The 16,521-nt window shown below is 36.9% G+C and overlaps 1 protein-coding gene across 6 annotated transcripts in view; it reads left to right on the plus strand.

The window, feature by feature from the left end:
• The window catches only part of PPFIA1 (PTPRF interacting protein alpha 1), an 87,290-nt gene that overhangs the window by 40,564 nt on the left and 30,205 nt on the right, over positions 1-16,521 (plus strand). For 5 of the 6 annotated variants that reach the window (XM_084632293.1, XM_084632291.1, XM_084632290.1 and 2 more), the window contains exons 12-19: positions 2,000-2,062; positions 3,713-3,792; positions 4,011-4,161; positions 5,089-5,312; positions 6,773-7,007; positions 11,608-11,759; positions 12,534-12,706; positions 13,383-13,476. In XM_084632293.1, coding sequence (XP_084488419.1) covers positions 2,000-2,062; positions 3,713-3,792; positions 4,011-4,161; positions 5,089-5,312; positions 6,773-7,007; positions 11,608-11,759; positions 12,534-12,706; positions 13,383-13,476 — 1,172 coding nt within the window. Of the gene's footprint in view, positions 1-1,999; positions 2,063-3,712; positions 3,793-4,010; positions 4,162-5,088; positions 5,313-6,772; positions 7,008-10,658; positions 10,689-11,607; positions 11,760-12,533; positions 12,707-13,382; positions 13,477-16,521 lie in introns of all 6 variants that reach the window. The other variant, XM_084632295.1, reaches the window with a different exon arrangement.

A 16,521-nucleotide genomic window follows, 5' to 3' on the forward strand; every position in this document is an offset into this window, starting at 1 on the left:
CCAAGTGATCAGTTATTGTGTGCTTCAGACCTCTGTCCAAGGTTCTGTTCTTTGCCCTCCTAATTCAGCTCCTCTTCCAGCTTGTGACATCTTGCAGCCTGCATGGACTTTCACTTATTGGCTTACTTTCATCTGTAGTACTTCAGAGATTCCTCTTTGAAGAAATGCAGTGATTCCTCCCAGTAGGATGAAAGAATCCTTAAAGGAAAACAAGGAATTTCCTTCTGTGGTAGCATTTTCTCCTTTTGTTCAGTGATCATTTCAGTCTCCCGTATTGAAGATGTAGATTTGAGTCTTCTGTAATACAGTGCTCACCTGGGAAAACTCTTCAGTAAAAGTTAAATGGCCCTTTCTTTAAAGACTTCAACATGTTGGCATATTTTATGATCCATCTGAACTTTCAGAGGCACTTGTTTTCACTGTGACAAGCAAGTGGTCTGTCTCCAGCACCCCAGCTGAGTTTCTGACAATACTATTCCGGGGCTCTAGAGGCAGATGACTTCTTTGCTACAATGCCAAGAGAGCTGGGGTTTTGCTTTCCTCTCTGCTTTTGTTCTCAAAGGGAACTGAGGAAAATCAGGCATGACTGACTAAAGCTCTGCTGTGGCCCTCTTGGCTAATTTTGGGAGCTAATGAATTAAGTGCTTAAAGGTAGGCTCCCTAAATCTGAAATATTTGGCCTCTGGCTTTGTAACATAGCGGGGAAGCAAGATTCAAAGCACTGACCTGTTCCCACCACCAGCGAATGTATTTTATGCGCTGTGTTGCAGTGCCTGTATGTTTGACCTGACCATGATACAAAACCTCTTTCTGGAATAAGACTGACCTCTCTAAGTTTGAGATAATATTCATGAAGTAAAAAGAAATGTTTAGATATACTTCACTGTTAGTATTAATGCTCAGAAAAGTACTGTTACTTTTCTGTATAAATGAATGATTAATAGGAAACCAACAAAAATGCATAGTTGCATAGAATCACATTTGTCTCTATCCGGGTCATTAAGCCTTTCTCCCCAGAATGTCCTATATTGTAGCTTACAGTGTTTCAAAACTGAATTAAGATGCAAACAATTAAAAACAAGAATTTTCAAGATAAGTGTGTAACAGGTTTGGGCGGGGGAGGAGAAAATAAGTCAAAAGGTTTTAAACTTCCTAAAACAACTTCCCTTTTGCAGTGACACTGCCATTTTCATTGTTATTGTTTACTACAGTTGCATACATTATTGGAGGTCTTGTCCTTCAGCTGAAGGAAGCCAGATGCTTTGGTGGTGGTGGTGATCTTTGTAGCTGACAGACAACTTTCGTAGTCTGAGTTGGGGAGTCAGTTTGAGCATGATCGTAGTGGCTAGTTATTGTATAAAATGTGTATATTTATAGTACAGATATTAATAAACAGCCATATGATGACTATGCAAATCCCTGCACTCTTCTTAATGAGAACTATAAGAGTGCCGGCGTTTACAATGCTGTATAGCTGACAAATTACTGTATGGCGGTAACTGTACCACAATCCTGATTTGATTGTCTAAGAGTCATCTTTTTCATTAAAATTATATTTCTGCTACTTAGAATAACTTTGTCAAAAGGAAACTAGCAAACAGATAAAACCACTGTTTGTTAGTAGAGCCCAGCACAGATACAAAATTTGTATCATCCAGTCCTCAATCCACAAAAATGGTCTGCAAATTTGCAGGGCTCTAATTATTAGTTGTAATTGTTTAGTGTTCTGGTAACTTTTATCACTAGTAATTTAATCATATAGAGGAGCACAGACCCAGGAGTCTGAATCTATTTTAATTATATTAAAAAAATAACAGTGGTATGCCCAACAAATAGTTTTCTTTAGTTAATAAATTAAGTAGCTATGAGTTAAAAGAGGTACTGCAGTTATGCCTTATGTAATGGACCTTTGTAATAGCTTTTCTTAATCACCCTTCAAAAATTGAAAGATCTACGATGATTAACAGTAACATAACTTGTGCAATAAATTTTATTTTAGAACTCTCTTCTTCGAGAAGTTGAAAATGCAAAGAAGCAAGTAGAGGATCTTCAACATGAAAAGGTATTATACAGATACATTTTGATTTGAGAAACTAACTGTTTCATTGGGACATAGCTGGAATATGATATAAACTATACTAAAAAACTTTCTAGTTATAGCAGGTTGTGTAAAAATATTTAAACTTCCTTGGTTTCTTGACTTGGTCTTGGTAATTTCTTGTGGCACAATTAGTACTATTTATTGTAAAAGATTGGTTGCCTCCTTTGGTTCAGAGGATTATTGTTGCAGCTTTTACAGGTGACTTAAGTTTTTCAGCAGAATTGTCTATTTAATTTAATTCAGGTAGGTACAAACTAGGTGAAAACAAGAGGGCTGTATTGATGATTTACCAGGATTCTGAAGGCCCTGTCTAACTCATATTTTTGCATAGCTTATGCATTGAGCAGTAAAAACACAAATAAAACTTTTCAGTGTCAAGTGCATCTTAATGTATATTTTTATAACACAGGCATCCAGTGTACATTTTGAGAAGCTTGCTACTGAACAATATTGTGAAATTTGTACACTACTGTTTTAAAAACTACTCCAAAAATTATGGAGTGGGACAGGAGAAGCACCTATCATACTTGGCTGCTGTGTTGAGCTCTTGTCGGTCGGGGGAGGATTAAGCAGCTCAGAATCATCAGGAGCAGAGCTCTTGTCACGAAAGGTGTTGAAGATGTTTTGGAGGAGAGGATTGGATTATACTTTCTGGGCATGGGGTCTCAGAATGCACAAAATTCCTTTAATTGTCTGGCCATCCCACTTCTTTCTAAATAATGTTGGGCACAACCTTTCATTGACTGTTTCCCAAAGTTGTGGTGATTCACATTGTGAGCAGCTATGGGAATGTCTGCTCTGACATCACAATACTTGTATGGCTTATTCAGCAATGGTATGTACTATGTGTCCTAAAATACTTTGCTGTGAAGTGAGTTTCAGGGTTGGCCAAGTTGCACAGGTTTTACATCAGTTATGCAGATTTAAAGAAACTAAGAGCTGCAGGTTATATTAGTGTGTTCTGCAGGATGGGCTTTGAATATCTGTGGCATGGGACAAGAGTTCTCAACCTGGGAACTGCCACTCGCCATTGGCTATCTAGGTTCCTAATTTCACTCATATCAGTCTTCTGTTGAAGTGACTTATTCAATCATTCAGTTACTACTTACATATAAAATTCTGGGAAGCATGAGGAGATCCTAGTTGCAAGTGGCTGGATTTAAGGTCCTGTTTTGTACAGAGCTTCAGCCATCCTCAGGCTGTCTTTACTAATTCAGTTTTCTCATTTACTCTAATCAGTGTTAGCCAGTCATTCACATGTGGATACATCCCTTATTCAGTTGTTTCAATTAAAAGAAAAAATCAGCATTAACCTTGCATAATTGAATGAGGCATCTCAATTACCACAGTACTTCCAATGCTGCTCTCTGGTGTTTGGTAGATCAGTAATGGTGATTTAATGGTAACCACTGTTAATATGGCAGAAGTCTTTTGAAGGCCTGCTTCACTGAGGAGTAGTTTTGAAGGCAATCCGTTGCATGGAACACATAATAGTGGAAATGAGCTCTATGGGCCTGGAAGATGTACACTTTTTTTTTTTTAAATGAATGTAATGGCAGAGCTCTTGTATGTTTGTTTCCTGATTTGTTTTTCTTGTTCTATTCTTTGCAGGATCAACTGGTACTAAATATAGAAGCAATGAGGGCTGAAAATGACCAAATGAGGATCAGAGCCACTTCTCTTCATCATAGGTACAAGCATTTAATGAGAATACTGTTTTGCTAGAGATTAAAATCAGTTTTGTTATATTTTGTTTTTCTCTTATAATTTTAAACATGTTTACTGAGTGTAGTAATGAACATTTCTATGCCAATGTTACAATAGTACTTTCAGTTTAAAAATTAAAACTGGAGGAGCAAGAACAGTCTTTTCCGAACATCTAAAGATTTAATCTATGTTCACGTTTTAGCCGACCACATTTGGGTAGTGTACCAGATTTCAGATATCCAATGACACCATTATCTGTGGCTGACAGTCATACGGATCCCTATAGCACCTCATCAGTGTTAAGACGGCCCCAGAAAGGGCGTTTGGCAGCTCTACGTGATGAACCTTCAAAGGTAATGGAACATTATTACTTTGATAGCAAAATATGCTGGGATTCTTTTGATCTAATAGGCAACTGCAAGTTTGTAGGATAGAAGTACATAGTATGTGACTGCTGCATAGTGTAGTCTTGTTAAATAATGACACTAGAGTTTTTCGCACTTATAATATTTATAGTTTATCATAGTATCTTCCCAAAGTGGGCTACTTAGACGTTTAAAAACTCTTCTTTTTCTTTAGTATACAAAATAAAAACGTCAGTCCCTTAAAGTGTAGGTTTTTGCTAGATTGTGCTTTTTTTGTATACACTACATTTCCTGTTTCACTAAAATACATAATTACCCGTACTTTTAATGTATGTTTTAATTGTTATTTAATAACTGAAAAAGTAGGGATTTTGATACTGTGTTCATTGTTAAAAAGTGTGATAGAAAATATAACTTTGAAACTGAAATATATCATCTGAAACAACCCAAATCCAGATTTTAATTTGTGTGCACATTCAAAGATGATGTAGTTTCAATTTAATAGTCTAGCACGCTATCCATCATTTGGCAAGCAATCTCTCTGTACCTTTAAATACTTGAGTTTTGACAGGGCTCAGTTCCTAAATATACTTTGAGTTGTCCCTCAAACATATGATGGAATTTGGATTAATATTGTTGGCAAACCTTTGCAATATTGCATTAGAGTTGGGTGGGATATGTGTGAGATTTCTATGATTTGAACCATTACTATAAGTCTGCAGTTTTCTAAAGAACTGGTTTTGTTTTTACTGTTTTGTAAATATTGCTTTCTTGATGGATACCTACAGCATGTAAGTGAGAACTTGTTGACTTTGTTTTTTGTATCTTTTTAGCTTCTTGAAAGTAATTAAATAGTAAAGGTTTTATATTGTTTTTTTCAATTAGATTGGGATTTCTATTTTTTTTTTTAAACAGGTTCAAACCCTTAATGAACAGGATTGGGAACGTGCACAACAAGCAAGTGTGTTGGCAAATGTAGCACAAGCATTCGAGAGTGATGTTGATGTCTCGGATGGTGAAGATGACAGAGAGACTATATTCAGTTCAGTCGATCTTTTGTCACCTAGTGGTCAGGCTGATGCTCAGACTTTAGCCATGATGCTTCAAGAGCAATTGGATGCAATTAACAAAGAGATTAGGTATAGTTTATCTGTTAATTACAATTATGATAAAATAAGCTTCTTTTATAGCAGAAATTAAATATCTTCCATTGATTTGTGTGTGGTTATGAGTAAGCCACACAACCTCTGTTTTATTTGAAAAAGAAAAAAATTAAAAAGTGGTTATGCTTGGCCAACTTTGTAAAATGCTTTTAATGCTGTATATATGGATGGACATTACCATATAAATGGTGGTGGTGGTAGTAGCTGTTGCTGCTAATAGCAATTGAGTGCAAAACTTCATCATTTAAACTGCCATGCGATAAGTTGCTGGCTATTCTCCCATAAATTTTTCTGTAGTAACTACTACTATCGTAGTATTCTTCCAAGGGTGTTAGAGTGGATGATCTTCTGTACTGTGCAAGAGGTAAAATACCTAGGCACAGTGGAGTAATAATAGTAGAAAGGCTGGTTTCAGAGTAGCAGCCGCGTTAGTCTGTATCTGCAAAAAGAAAAGGAGTACTTGTGGCACCTTAGAGACTAACCAATTTATTTGAGCATAAGCTTTCGTGAGCGACAGCTTACTTCATCGGATGCGTTCAGTGGAAAATACGAAAGCTTATGCTCAAATAAATTGGTTAGTCTCTAAGGTGCCACAAGTACTCCGTTTTTTTTAGTAGAAAGGCTGTAACTTCTTTGGATTTCCTTGTTTCTGTTGTTTTTAAATAGTACCTTCAGTTTTCATTTTAATTATATTGTACTTACTAAATGATAGTTACCACATACTTTGAATATATAACACTTTCATATGAGATTCTTGAAGCATTTTACAAATAAGCTTCACAAAATCCTTGTGAAATAAGGAAGTGTTGACCTCTTTTTATAGATAGGGAAACTGAGGTATAGAGTGGTGTGATAACTTGCCCTTGCTTACAGAGGAAGTCTGGTGCTTTTGCCACAAGGCTAGCCTTCCTCTTAGACTACCTTTCAGTTTCTCAGTCCAAATGATATTTTTACAATATTACAGTATATTAACTCGTCCTTCTATACAACTCCCTGTGTTTGGATCCCTCTCCTTAATTGTGCCTAAACACTCTTTTCAAGCTCTTCCTTTAAAATAAATTCTTCTGAAAGGAAAGGCCTACATATTATTCTGCATTGTGAAGTTTTACTAATTTGACAGAACATAAAACACCTGAACTGCAATACTAACAAAACATCAATCACAGTACCTTTTGTCACCTCGTAATTCCTATTCTTTTTATATGTTGTCTGTTTGAATTGCAGCTGTCTTGTCTTTCCTGTCTGTAGAGGTCTAGTTTTCTAGAGTCCTACAAATAATCACACAGAACTTAAAACTATTATTCAGCCAGCCCCATCACTTATCTCAGTGTAATTGAGTCTCACATTGCTTTTGCAAATATACTTATTTTACAGTGAATTGATCAACTTTAAAAAAAAGAAAAGAAAATCACCTAGTCTTTAAACTTTTTTTTTAGATTGATACAAGAAGAAAAGGAAAATACGGAGCAGCGAGCAGAGGAAATTGAAAGTCGAGTTGGTAGCGGGAGTCTAGATAACAATGGACGATTTCGGTCAATGAACTCCATTCCCCTTCCTTTTATTGGTGGGTCCCTCGCTGGTTCCTCTCCTCCTGGCAGTGGCCGTTCCACACCAAGGCGCATTCCACATAGTCCAGCTCGGGAAGTGGACAGACTAGGTATCATGACACTAGTAAGTATCAGATTTTTTTTCTCTACAATAGAAAATATCTTCATTCTAAATAACCCCAGTAACCTTTGTCCTTTGAATCATTTTCCCTTATTGAATTTTTTTTACTTGTGTCCTTTCACCTCCAACATCAGGTTCAAATTGCTGATCTTAACTTTCAAAAAGTCTCCAAGAGTTTGATCTCTCTTTTCTCTGCTCACATCTCTTACCTACGTTTTGTCTCCTCATCCTAGTCTTGCTCTGTGCTGCCGCCTGTGCCTGGGAGAACTTGGCCTTTTTCTTCCAAATCCTGGTGCAACAGCCATTTAGCCCCTTCTTTCTTAAGTCTATTCAAATCATACATGTTTTATTGCTGCCTGTTGGTCGTAATCCACATTTCTATTGAATGCTCAACAAATAAATAATTTTATATAAATATGTGAAACCAATAAACTTGAAGGTTAATGATTAAGTGTTGTTTACATTTGAAATGTACAGCTATGAAGTGAACTGAAATAAATCTATTTGAGCTAGCAATTTATAGAGGAAATGTTTTAAGCAAGTTCTAATCTAAATATTTTCTTTGCAGAAATTGACTCAAAAATGAGTTTCGCAGCTGTTTCCATGAAAAAATAGGTCAGAATATTTATTCCCAAGGCTTCCTCTCCCAATGCAGCATGACTTTTTTAAATCTAGTTTTAGTGAGCAAAAATAAGCTGCAAGTCCTGTAGCAGCTAGAAATTGTCATGAATTTTTTTGTTCAGTAGTAACTGAAACTGTAATTGATTTAACTGAAAATTCACAACTCCAAGATTTAAAGGAACTGACCAAATCACATGTGGTAATATTTAGCCGAGCTATTATAACTGAATAATTTTTTGAAGTATGGTAATATAAAGATCCTAAACTTCCTCCAGAACTACAGGAGTGGAGATACTGGATTTTTATTAATGTGTATTGTGAATAATGGATTATTTTTTTACATTATTTTGTAGTTTCCTGATAAAAATCCACTTTATTTATGAACATTAGCTAACATTAATCCTGTTAGCTTGCATTAAGCCCATGTCATTGTATCAAATGCTATCACAGAGATAGTACTGCTGCCTTGGTTCCCCCCATCCCCGTCCCAGATTTGTGAATGCAAGCTAGTTTAATTATGGTTTTAAAAATTCAGTGCTGTTACTTTTTTAGTTTAACTTAAAACAAGTGAATTAAAAGCTTGTAGCTGTCTTTAACAAGTGCTGGCTGACACTACTTTTTTTTTTTTTTCATTAGTGTTGATTTCTTGCAGTGGTGTCTTTTACTTTAGCCATCCCAAAATTAACTGGATATTGAGGACTGGATTAATCTATGATTTTATTCATCTTTCTATTCTGTTCACCTGTTCCTATAATGATTAAGATTTTCTTTACGAGGAATGGATGATGTCCTTGGGTGGTATTTAAATAGCACATTTAGACCCTGAATCCATGTATGTTTAATATTTGATGCACCTTTCAGGGTTATCTAATTTATTTTCTATTGATGGAAGTCTCAAGGGTAAACTAAGTCTATACTGTGATTTGATTAGCTTGTTCTTTGTTATCTGGCATGTTGGGGGGATGGGGGATGCCAGTAAGTCAAAAATTCTGGTTAACTAAGAAGGAGGGAGTTTGGGTGCGGGAGAGGGCTCGGGCCTGGGGGTTGGGGCATGAGAGGGGGTGCAGGCTCTGGGAGGGAGGGAGTTTGGGTGTGGAGTGTGGGAGGAGTTTTGGGGCGCTAGATCTGGGCGGCACTCACCTTGGTCTGTTCTGAAGCAGAAGCGCAGCCAGGCAGCTCTGTATGCTGCCTCCACCTGCAGCTCCATTGGCTACAGTCCAGGTCAATGGGAGCTGCGGAGCCAGCACTCGGAGTGGGACGGGGGCAGCGCACAGAGCCCCTGTGGCCATTTGTCCATCTAGGAGCATCAGGAACATGTCGCCACTTGCGGGGAGCCATCTGAGATGAGCGCCGTCTGGATCCGGCACTCCACAACCCCTCCTGTGCCCCAAGCCCCTTCCGGCACCCAAAGTCCCTCCCAGAGCCCATGTCCCGTTAGCCCTTCCTGAAATGTCAGTTTCTAGAGCTTTCCTGTTGGTAAAGTGCCGGATAACACAGCTTTTACTGTAGTAACATTGATAATCAAAACAGAAATATTTGAAGATTGAGCAAATCTTTACACATTTTCCTTGCTTGCTTACCTTTTGCATATTTTTAATCCAAGTAGACTTGGCAAGCCAGTCAATTGACCAGTCAAGTAATGTCAATCAATGACCTTACAATTGACCACGGCCGGTATTCTCAAATATTCCAACAAGAATACCCTGATGTATGTGGCAGCCTACTATTTTAATTGCATCATAGTGCCATTCTGCATTTTTAGTATTTAATTTAATTGTGTTTTGCATTTTTCTGAATGAAAATAACTGATGTAATTTGTTTTTTGTAATTGGGCATAAGTATCTCCCCTATGCCTATTGGAGACAATAAAGTTGTATTTTTTTTTCCTTCCTTTTACTGTTCTAATATATTAGTACTCGAAAATATTTGTCAATTTTTGAATTAATTGTTAATATTTGACTGGTCAATTGACCAGTTATTTTTGGACCGAATGCCCAAACCTACCCTATCTTTTTAAACATTCTTTGTTTGTATTACAAAGTGCATTGAATTTTTGATACTCAAATTTTTTTTGCCTAGAAGTCCTTTTTTAAAATACGTAGCCAAGTACAGTGTAAATCTGTTTCCTAAACTATATAAATGTAATTTTTTACCAGTATCAGTCTGATATGATTATGCTCTATGTACAACTTCAGTTAATGAACAATCTTTGATCTTTTGCTCTGCACACTGTTAAAGGTTGGGAATGTCTAAGAGGTGAGATTCAACAGATTTTGGTGAGGGTGGGGGAGAAGAAGTAGTGGTAATAGACTGGGCATATTCATTCCAACAACCTAAATGTAAGTTACCTCACAATACTGCTGCCAGAGTTCTGGATTTCATGATTAATACTGTAATGCATCTGCTTATATAAAGTGCAGAAAAGGGAACAAGATTCCAAACTGGTCAGAATGAAGAGTGTTTGAAATTCATAGGATCTAACTCAGACAACATAGAAATCTCAGTCCCTGCCTTGAGTACCTTTTGATTTTGTGATCAAGGGATCTCCATGCATCTGAAGAAGTGGGTTTTTTATCCATGAAGGCTTATGCCCAAATAAATCTGTTAGTCTTTAAGGATTCCTCGTTGTTTTTGTGGATACAGACTAACACAGCTACCCCTCTGATACGTGTGATCAAGGGAGAGTCTTTGCCCAAGTATTCTCCTTATTTAAAAAAAAAAAATGAAATCAAAATTTAATTTACTGGTTTTCTTGCTGAGAATGTTTTCTTTTTTAATTTTGCCTTGTAGATATGGGTGAAATATTGTTATCCTCTAAAACTACTATTTACATATCTACGGTATTTCCATTATAAAGCTAGATTTTTCAACTATATGGTGGTCTAAATATTTTCTAGTTTTCTTCCATATATGTTCTGCTATATTATCTTCTCCCTAATGTGTTTTTGTCTCTGCTAATGCTTTGAGTTTGTGCTACAGAGTTTGCAATAAATCTGGTTTCTCTTAATTTCTTTTCTTTGCATGCATGGTCAGCCTAGTGATTTAAGGAAACACCGTAGAAAGGTAAACTCTTTAGCCACTTAGTTATGTTCTTTTGCTGTGTCATTTACAATAAAGTATGAGTGCAAATGAGATCCGCTGGAAGAGTTACATATTTGTGAATAATTGCAAATTATTTCATGTTCAGATTTAATCTCTACTATTAAAATAATATTAAATTAAATTAATAAAAAATTATGGGAATAAAGAAATGAAAAGGAAGATGATCTGCTTTAGAGGAAGAAATAGTAATTTAGTTTGAAACACTTTTACCCCAAGTAAAGGGTGTAGTATGTTATCCATTTGCAGTAGCCATTCCTGTGTCTCTGTAAAGGCATACTTGCATTGAATTTTGAAGATTACCAGCACACAATTAAATTACTTAGTTTGAATTTCTGATCCTCATCACACTTGAAGGAACTTCATAAGTGTTGACAAAGGGATTCCTGATTTCAAGAAGTTGTGATTAAATCTGGTAATCATCTAAGCCCATGACATCTAGAACACCTTGTTTAAAACTCTTCTGGTTCCTCATAATTGGAGTAATGTTTTATGTGGCTTTACTGAAAACTAATAAGGGTCAGGTGTGTATATATTGTAATATTAGCATACTTAGTTTTAGGGAGTTGTTAAAGGGAATGTATACTTGCTCTGAGCCCTACTTGCTGGATAGGGAGGCAATGAATTCTATATAAGATTGCCACGGTCTGATTTCCAGCAGAAATATTAATTCAGCAACACTGGTTGTCTACAAAAGTAAGAGGAAGTTCAGAGAGAATGAAAGAGTAGAAATGATGGCCCCAGAATAAAAGAGCTGGGAGAACCTTATCACTGTCAAGTGAAAAAATAATCAATACATTTTCTTTTAATTCTTTGTACAGTATTAATGTAGAATTCATGCTAAAAACTAAACCCTAAAGTTTTCATTCTTTTTTTCCTGTAGTCTCCAGTTTCTGGAGAAGAAGTACGAGATGACAAGACCACAATAAAATGTGAGACATCACCACCATCTTCGCCTCGATCTCTGCATTTGGATAGAGTCCATAAAGGAGCTTTGCATACATTGAGCCACGAAGACATCAGGGACATAAGAAAGTAAGTAAGCAAGATGGCAAAAAAATATGAGGGTAATATTCAGATAACGTAGCTAAGGTTCAGATTTTTAAAAAGCTGATTGACTACAAAGTTGTTGTTCAAATCATGCAAGTTTTAAGAAATTGATTTTTAAAACTTCTGAAAAGTTAAAGTAAATGGAAAAGTCAGAATAATTTGTCAGTTGATTTGCTAAAGTTAATATGTATAAGCAGTCCCCTTAGCACATTCATTAATGGCAGCTGGTTTTCTATGGGGAAGTTTTCAGGTACTAGCAGTTTGCCTTTCTTTTTATCACTTTATGTAAAATGCATATTATAGAGAAGAAAGTTAGATGAAAGGAAGCTGGATTTTTAATTTATTATGCAACTCATTTCCAGATCTGTGGCTTAAATTCAACCTATGATCATCTGAACTTGGTAGGGAATCTGACATCTAGTGGATTGTAATATACAAATAACCTGCAGTTGCTTGACATAAGTCAGTCACCCTAATAAGATATCTTAATAAGAAAAGGGATAAAGTGTTGAGATATTGGATGTTGTCCGGTGTTTTTATTTATGCTCCATTTAATCTTTTGATACATCTTCTTGTGATGCTTTTCACATCTTTTGTAACGAGAAATGTTTAAAAACTGGAAATTAATTTGCTGAGGTAACTTGACAGTCTTAATCAGCTTCCACCAAAACCTCAAATTGCCATAAAAATGTATTGTGCTGAAAGTAGGGATTATTTTGTGTGTATTCTTTTACAAACTAAAAAGTTTTTTCTTTAAAGTTCTACAGGTTCTCAAGATGGGCAAGTAAGCAACCCCAGTAGCAGTAATAGTAGCCAGGATTCCCTTCACAAAGCCCCTAAAAAGAAGGGGATCAAATCTTCCATAGGTCGCTTGTTTGGTAAGAAAGAAAAGGGTCGACCTGGACAAACCAGCAAAGAATCATTGGGACAAGGTTGGTTTGTTATCTTCTAACTTGTGTATTATCAACAGTATAAAAGAAAGGAAAGACTTAGGCTATATCTACACTTACTGGGGATTGATGCTGCTGCGGTGGATGCAACGGGGGTTGATTGAGCGCGTCTAGTGAAGACCTGCTAAATTGACCACAGAGCATTCTCCGGTTGACTCTAGTACTCCACTAGAGGAGTAAGATAAGTGGACGAGAGAGCATCTCCCGTTGACGCAGCGCGGCGTCATTCACTTAGTTGAAGTATCGTAACTTAGGTCGACTTGCTGCGATAGTGTAGACAAGGCCTTAGTCTCATGGTATACATTTTTAATGTGTTTTTCTAAGTAATGTTTGTTTTAGATTCTAGGTGCATGACACGTGGAGTGCGGAGAGAATAAAGATATTCTGAAATGCTTGTTCATGTCTCATATTCAAGTACTATATGCTTTAGTGTATCTCTGGGGGGGAAAAAGGGCTATCTTTTTTTTTAATTTCTTCTCATCTCATTAATAAAATGAGTTACCAACAGAAACATAATTGGACAATTACTGCTGATTAGTACATTAGAAAGTACTAATTACTTTGTTCAGGAATATGATAGTTATGCTGGTTTATACCAATAAATTCAAGGTAAAATACAAAAAATATGTCACTAAGTACCTTTCTTTATTCCTTGTAGTTGGCTTGGCAGAAACAGACAATTCTTCTCAAGATGCCTTAGGACTCAGCAAACTTGGGGGACAGGCAGAAAAAAATAGAAAACTACAGAAAAAGTAAGTTATCAAATATGTAATTTAGGGGAAATGAATAATTTGCGTTTAAAGGAAAAACTTCAAAGATTATGCCTGATGCAGTATCAAGCCTCATTAAGTTTTGCAGATTTATTTTTTACATACATCTCTAATATAGTGTGTTTAAAAATGAGTTGTGGTCTTGACAAACCTGATGTGATGGCATTCAGCACTGAAATCATTACGGTAATGATAAATGAATTTTGGAAAAGTAAAAATGGACTTAGTAAAAAGGTGTCTTGAAACAGAGATGGTCATTTTATATTCCTGTTCTTGAGGTTTGTTCCTTGTGTAAATTGCTGGCAAGAGTCCAACAAGTGTCTTATCTGCCAGCTGAGAGCCACATAGTGCAAGCCTCCCTTCTTGGAACATTAGGGATCCCTAGTGTGTCCAGCAGCTAGTTCTTTTTAACAGTTGACTATGAAGCAGTTTCCTTTTTTCATTTTGTCTGCTCACTAAATTTATTACTCAAGATTTTTCTGTTTCCTCTTGTCTTTTCTCATGGCTTTTGCCCCCCCCCCCCTTTTTTTTTTTTTTTTTTTTTTTGGTACATTAGTTTGCTGAACACTTACTTGCCAGTCTTTGGATATATCTACACTTTGAGCTCGATGTGTAATTTCCAGGGTAAGGAGACATACCTGTGCTAGCTCTGTTTGCATAGCATGCTAAAAATAGAAGTGGGAAGCGTGGCTGCCTTGAGTAGGATCTCCTCTGAGATCCTAGGTATGTATTGGGGAAGCTAGCCCATCCCACTCCTCTCGCCACCCTGGCTAAACTTCTGTCTCTAGATAATTTAGAGCTAACATAGTTATGTCTTCTTGAGCTGGAGATTGCACATCCAGTTCGAAGTATAGATGTGCTCTTTTAAGTGACATGTTTTAAAGAGCAGTAATTTTTTGCCTGTTTCTGGAATCTTTCCAATAAGAATTAAGGTGCAAAAAAATTTCTGCTTTGTTTACCATTTAAAGATGTACTGCATTTTGTGGTGTTGCCAAATGAACCAGGCAGCAGAGAGGTAGCAAAGTCCATGAGTGCAGAAGGCAGATGAGATCTTTCATGGTGGTAATCTGTGACTTAATATTTAACTGGCAGAATAGAATACTATTGAAAACTTGAAGGTAGGCAGAATTAGGATTTCATTGGGTCCTTCCCACTCACCCTCTTAATAAGATACTAGTTGGCTGTCATTATGTTGTGCGTTATAAAAACAAGAACATATATTTTTTATACATCTATAGTATTACTGTTTTTAATCCACCCAACTATTGTTTTCCTCTGTGTCAGAAACTAAGCTGAATTGATTTAAGGTCAATTATGGATGTCTTGCTTCATCTTCGGGAAGATTAGGTAGTGAATGTGCAAGAAGCAAGCACATCAGAGTTTCCCTTTTAAATGAAAATGACTCCTAAAGTGCAGAAAATATGCTCTTAAATTCAGTAGCAAATAAAATAAATGTATGGTTAATTGCCAAGAAAATTGGCAACATTTTTATTTGAAAACTTCAATATTGGTAATCTATTTTGACTGTAATGACACAGTGAACTGTTGCTTCTAAAATTGCTGATACATGGAATCCCACCTTGTGATTAAATTCTGTTCTAAAGATTTTGATAGTTTATGGAGTTTTCAGATATTACCTCTACTTTCTTGAAAGAGTTCAGAGTAACAGCCGTGTTAGTCTGTATTCGCAAAAAGAAAAGGAGGACTTGTGGCACCTTAGAGACTAACCAATTTATTAGAGCATAAGCTTTCGTGAGCTCTGTGTATATATAAAGCCTGCTGCAGTTTCCACGATATGCATCTGAGGAAGTGAGCTGTAGCTCACGAAAGCTTATGCTCTAATGAATTGGTTAGTCTCTAAGGTGCCACAAGTCCTCCTTTTCTTTTTTCTTGAAAGAGAAATGTTAGCCTAGCTATATCACAGCAGCACCTATTACCATAGCTTTTTGTCTTTGTACCCCCCCCCCCCCCTTGGAAAATGTTCTTGAGTCTCAATGCCAGCTAAAAAATTCACATTTTGCAAAAATAAGACCCAGCAAAAACATTCACATGCAATTCTGGCTGGCTTCCACCAACTCAAAAGCTACTTCTTGCAGGTGAATAATAATCATTTTGCTTTGAAAATTAATATGCACTTGCTTCCTGGACTGCCTTTCAAAATTTTGTTACCATTGCTGGAAACTATATTCAGATCATTGGCCGTTCTCCATTTACTGAGTTATTTTGAAAATATTTACCCACATATGCAAGTATGTTACAAGCATAAACTAACTAATCCTTTAAACAACCCATGATATTTATCAGGTGTTACATATCAAGTTATAATTTACAAATGACAAATCATAATTGGAAATTGTGGCTTTCCCAAGATCAAAATATAGGATTTCATAAACTCTGATTCCCAGTCCTGTACACCCAGTCCTGTACACATATGTGCTTACTGATCAATATGATGGGGTTTACATAGTAAATTTCAAAATGCAAAGAGTATTACCGAAAAGGCATAGGTTGTCATAAAAGCCTTGTTATGCTGGTGGAAATATGTAGCAAAAATGTACATTTTCTTTAATTTTACTGTCCCACAGGACAGAGTGTAGGACTCTTCAACCTGTATGAGTTGGGGTCTAACATAGGGTTGCCAGTTGTCCAGTTTTCGATTGGAATGCCTGGTTGAAAAGGGATCCTGGCAGCTCTGGTCAGCAGTGCTGACTGGGCTGTTAAAAATCTGGTTAGCAAGGCTAAGGCAGATCCCTGGCTCTGCACAGCTCCCAGAAGTGGCCGGCATTTCCCTCCAGCTCGTAGGCGAATCTGTGGCCACGGGGGCTCCATGCGCTGGCTCCGCAGCTCCCATTTGCCATGGTTGCGGAGCTGCCTGGCTGCACCTCCACCTAAAAGCCGGAGGAAAATGCCAGTTAATTCTGGGAGCCGCCTGAGATAAGCGCCACTCAAAGCCCGCACCCCAGCCCTGAGCTCCTTTCCGTACCCAGACTCCCTCCCAGAGCCCGCACCTCCTCCCACACTCAGAAT

This window comes from Lepidochelys olivacea (assembly GCF_965140295.1).
Source record: "Lepidochelys olivacea isolate rLepOli2 genome assembly, chromosome: 6".
NCBI classification, from domain to species: domain Eukaryota; kingdom Metazoa; phylum Chordata; order Testudines; family Cheloniidae; genus Lepidochelys; species Lepidochelys olivacea.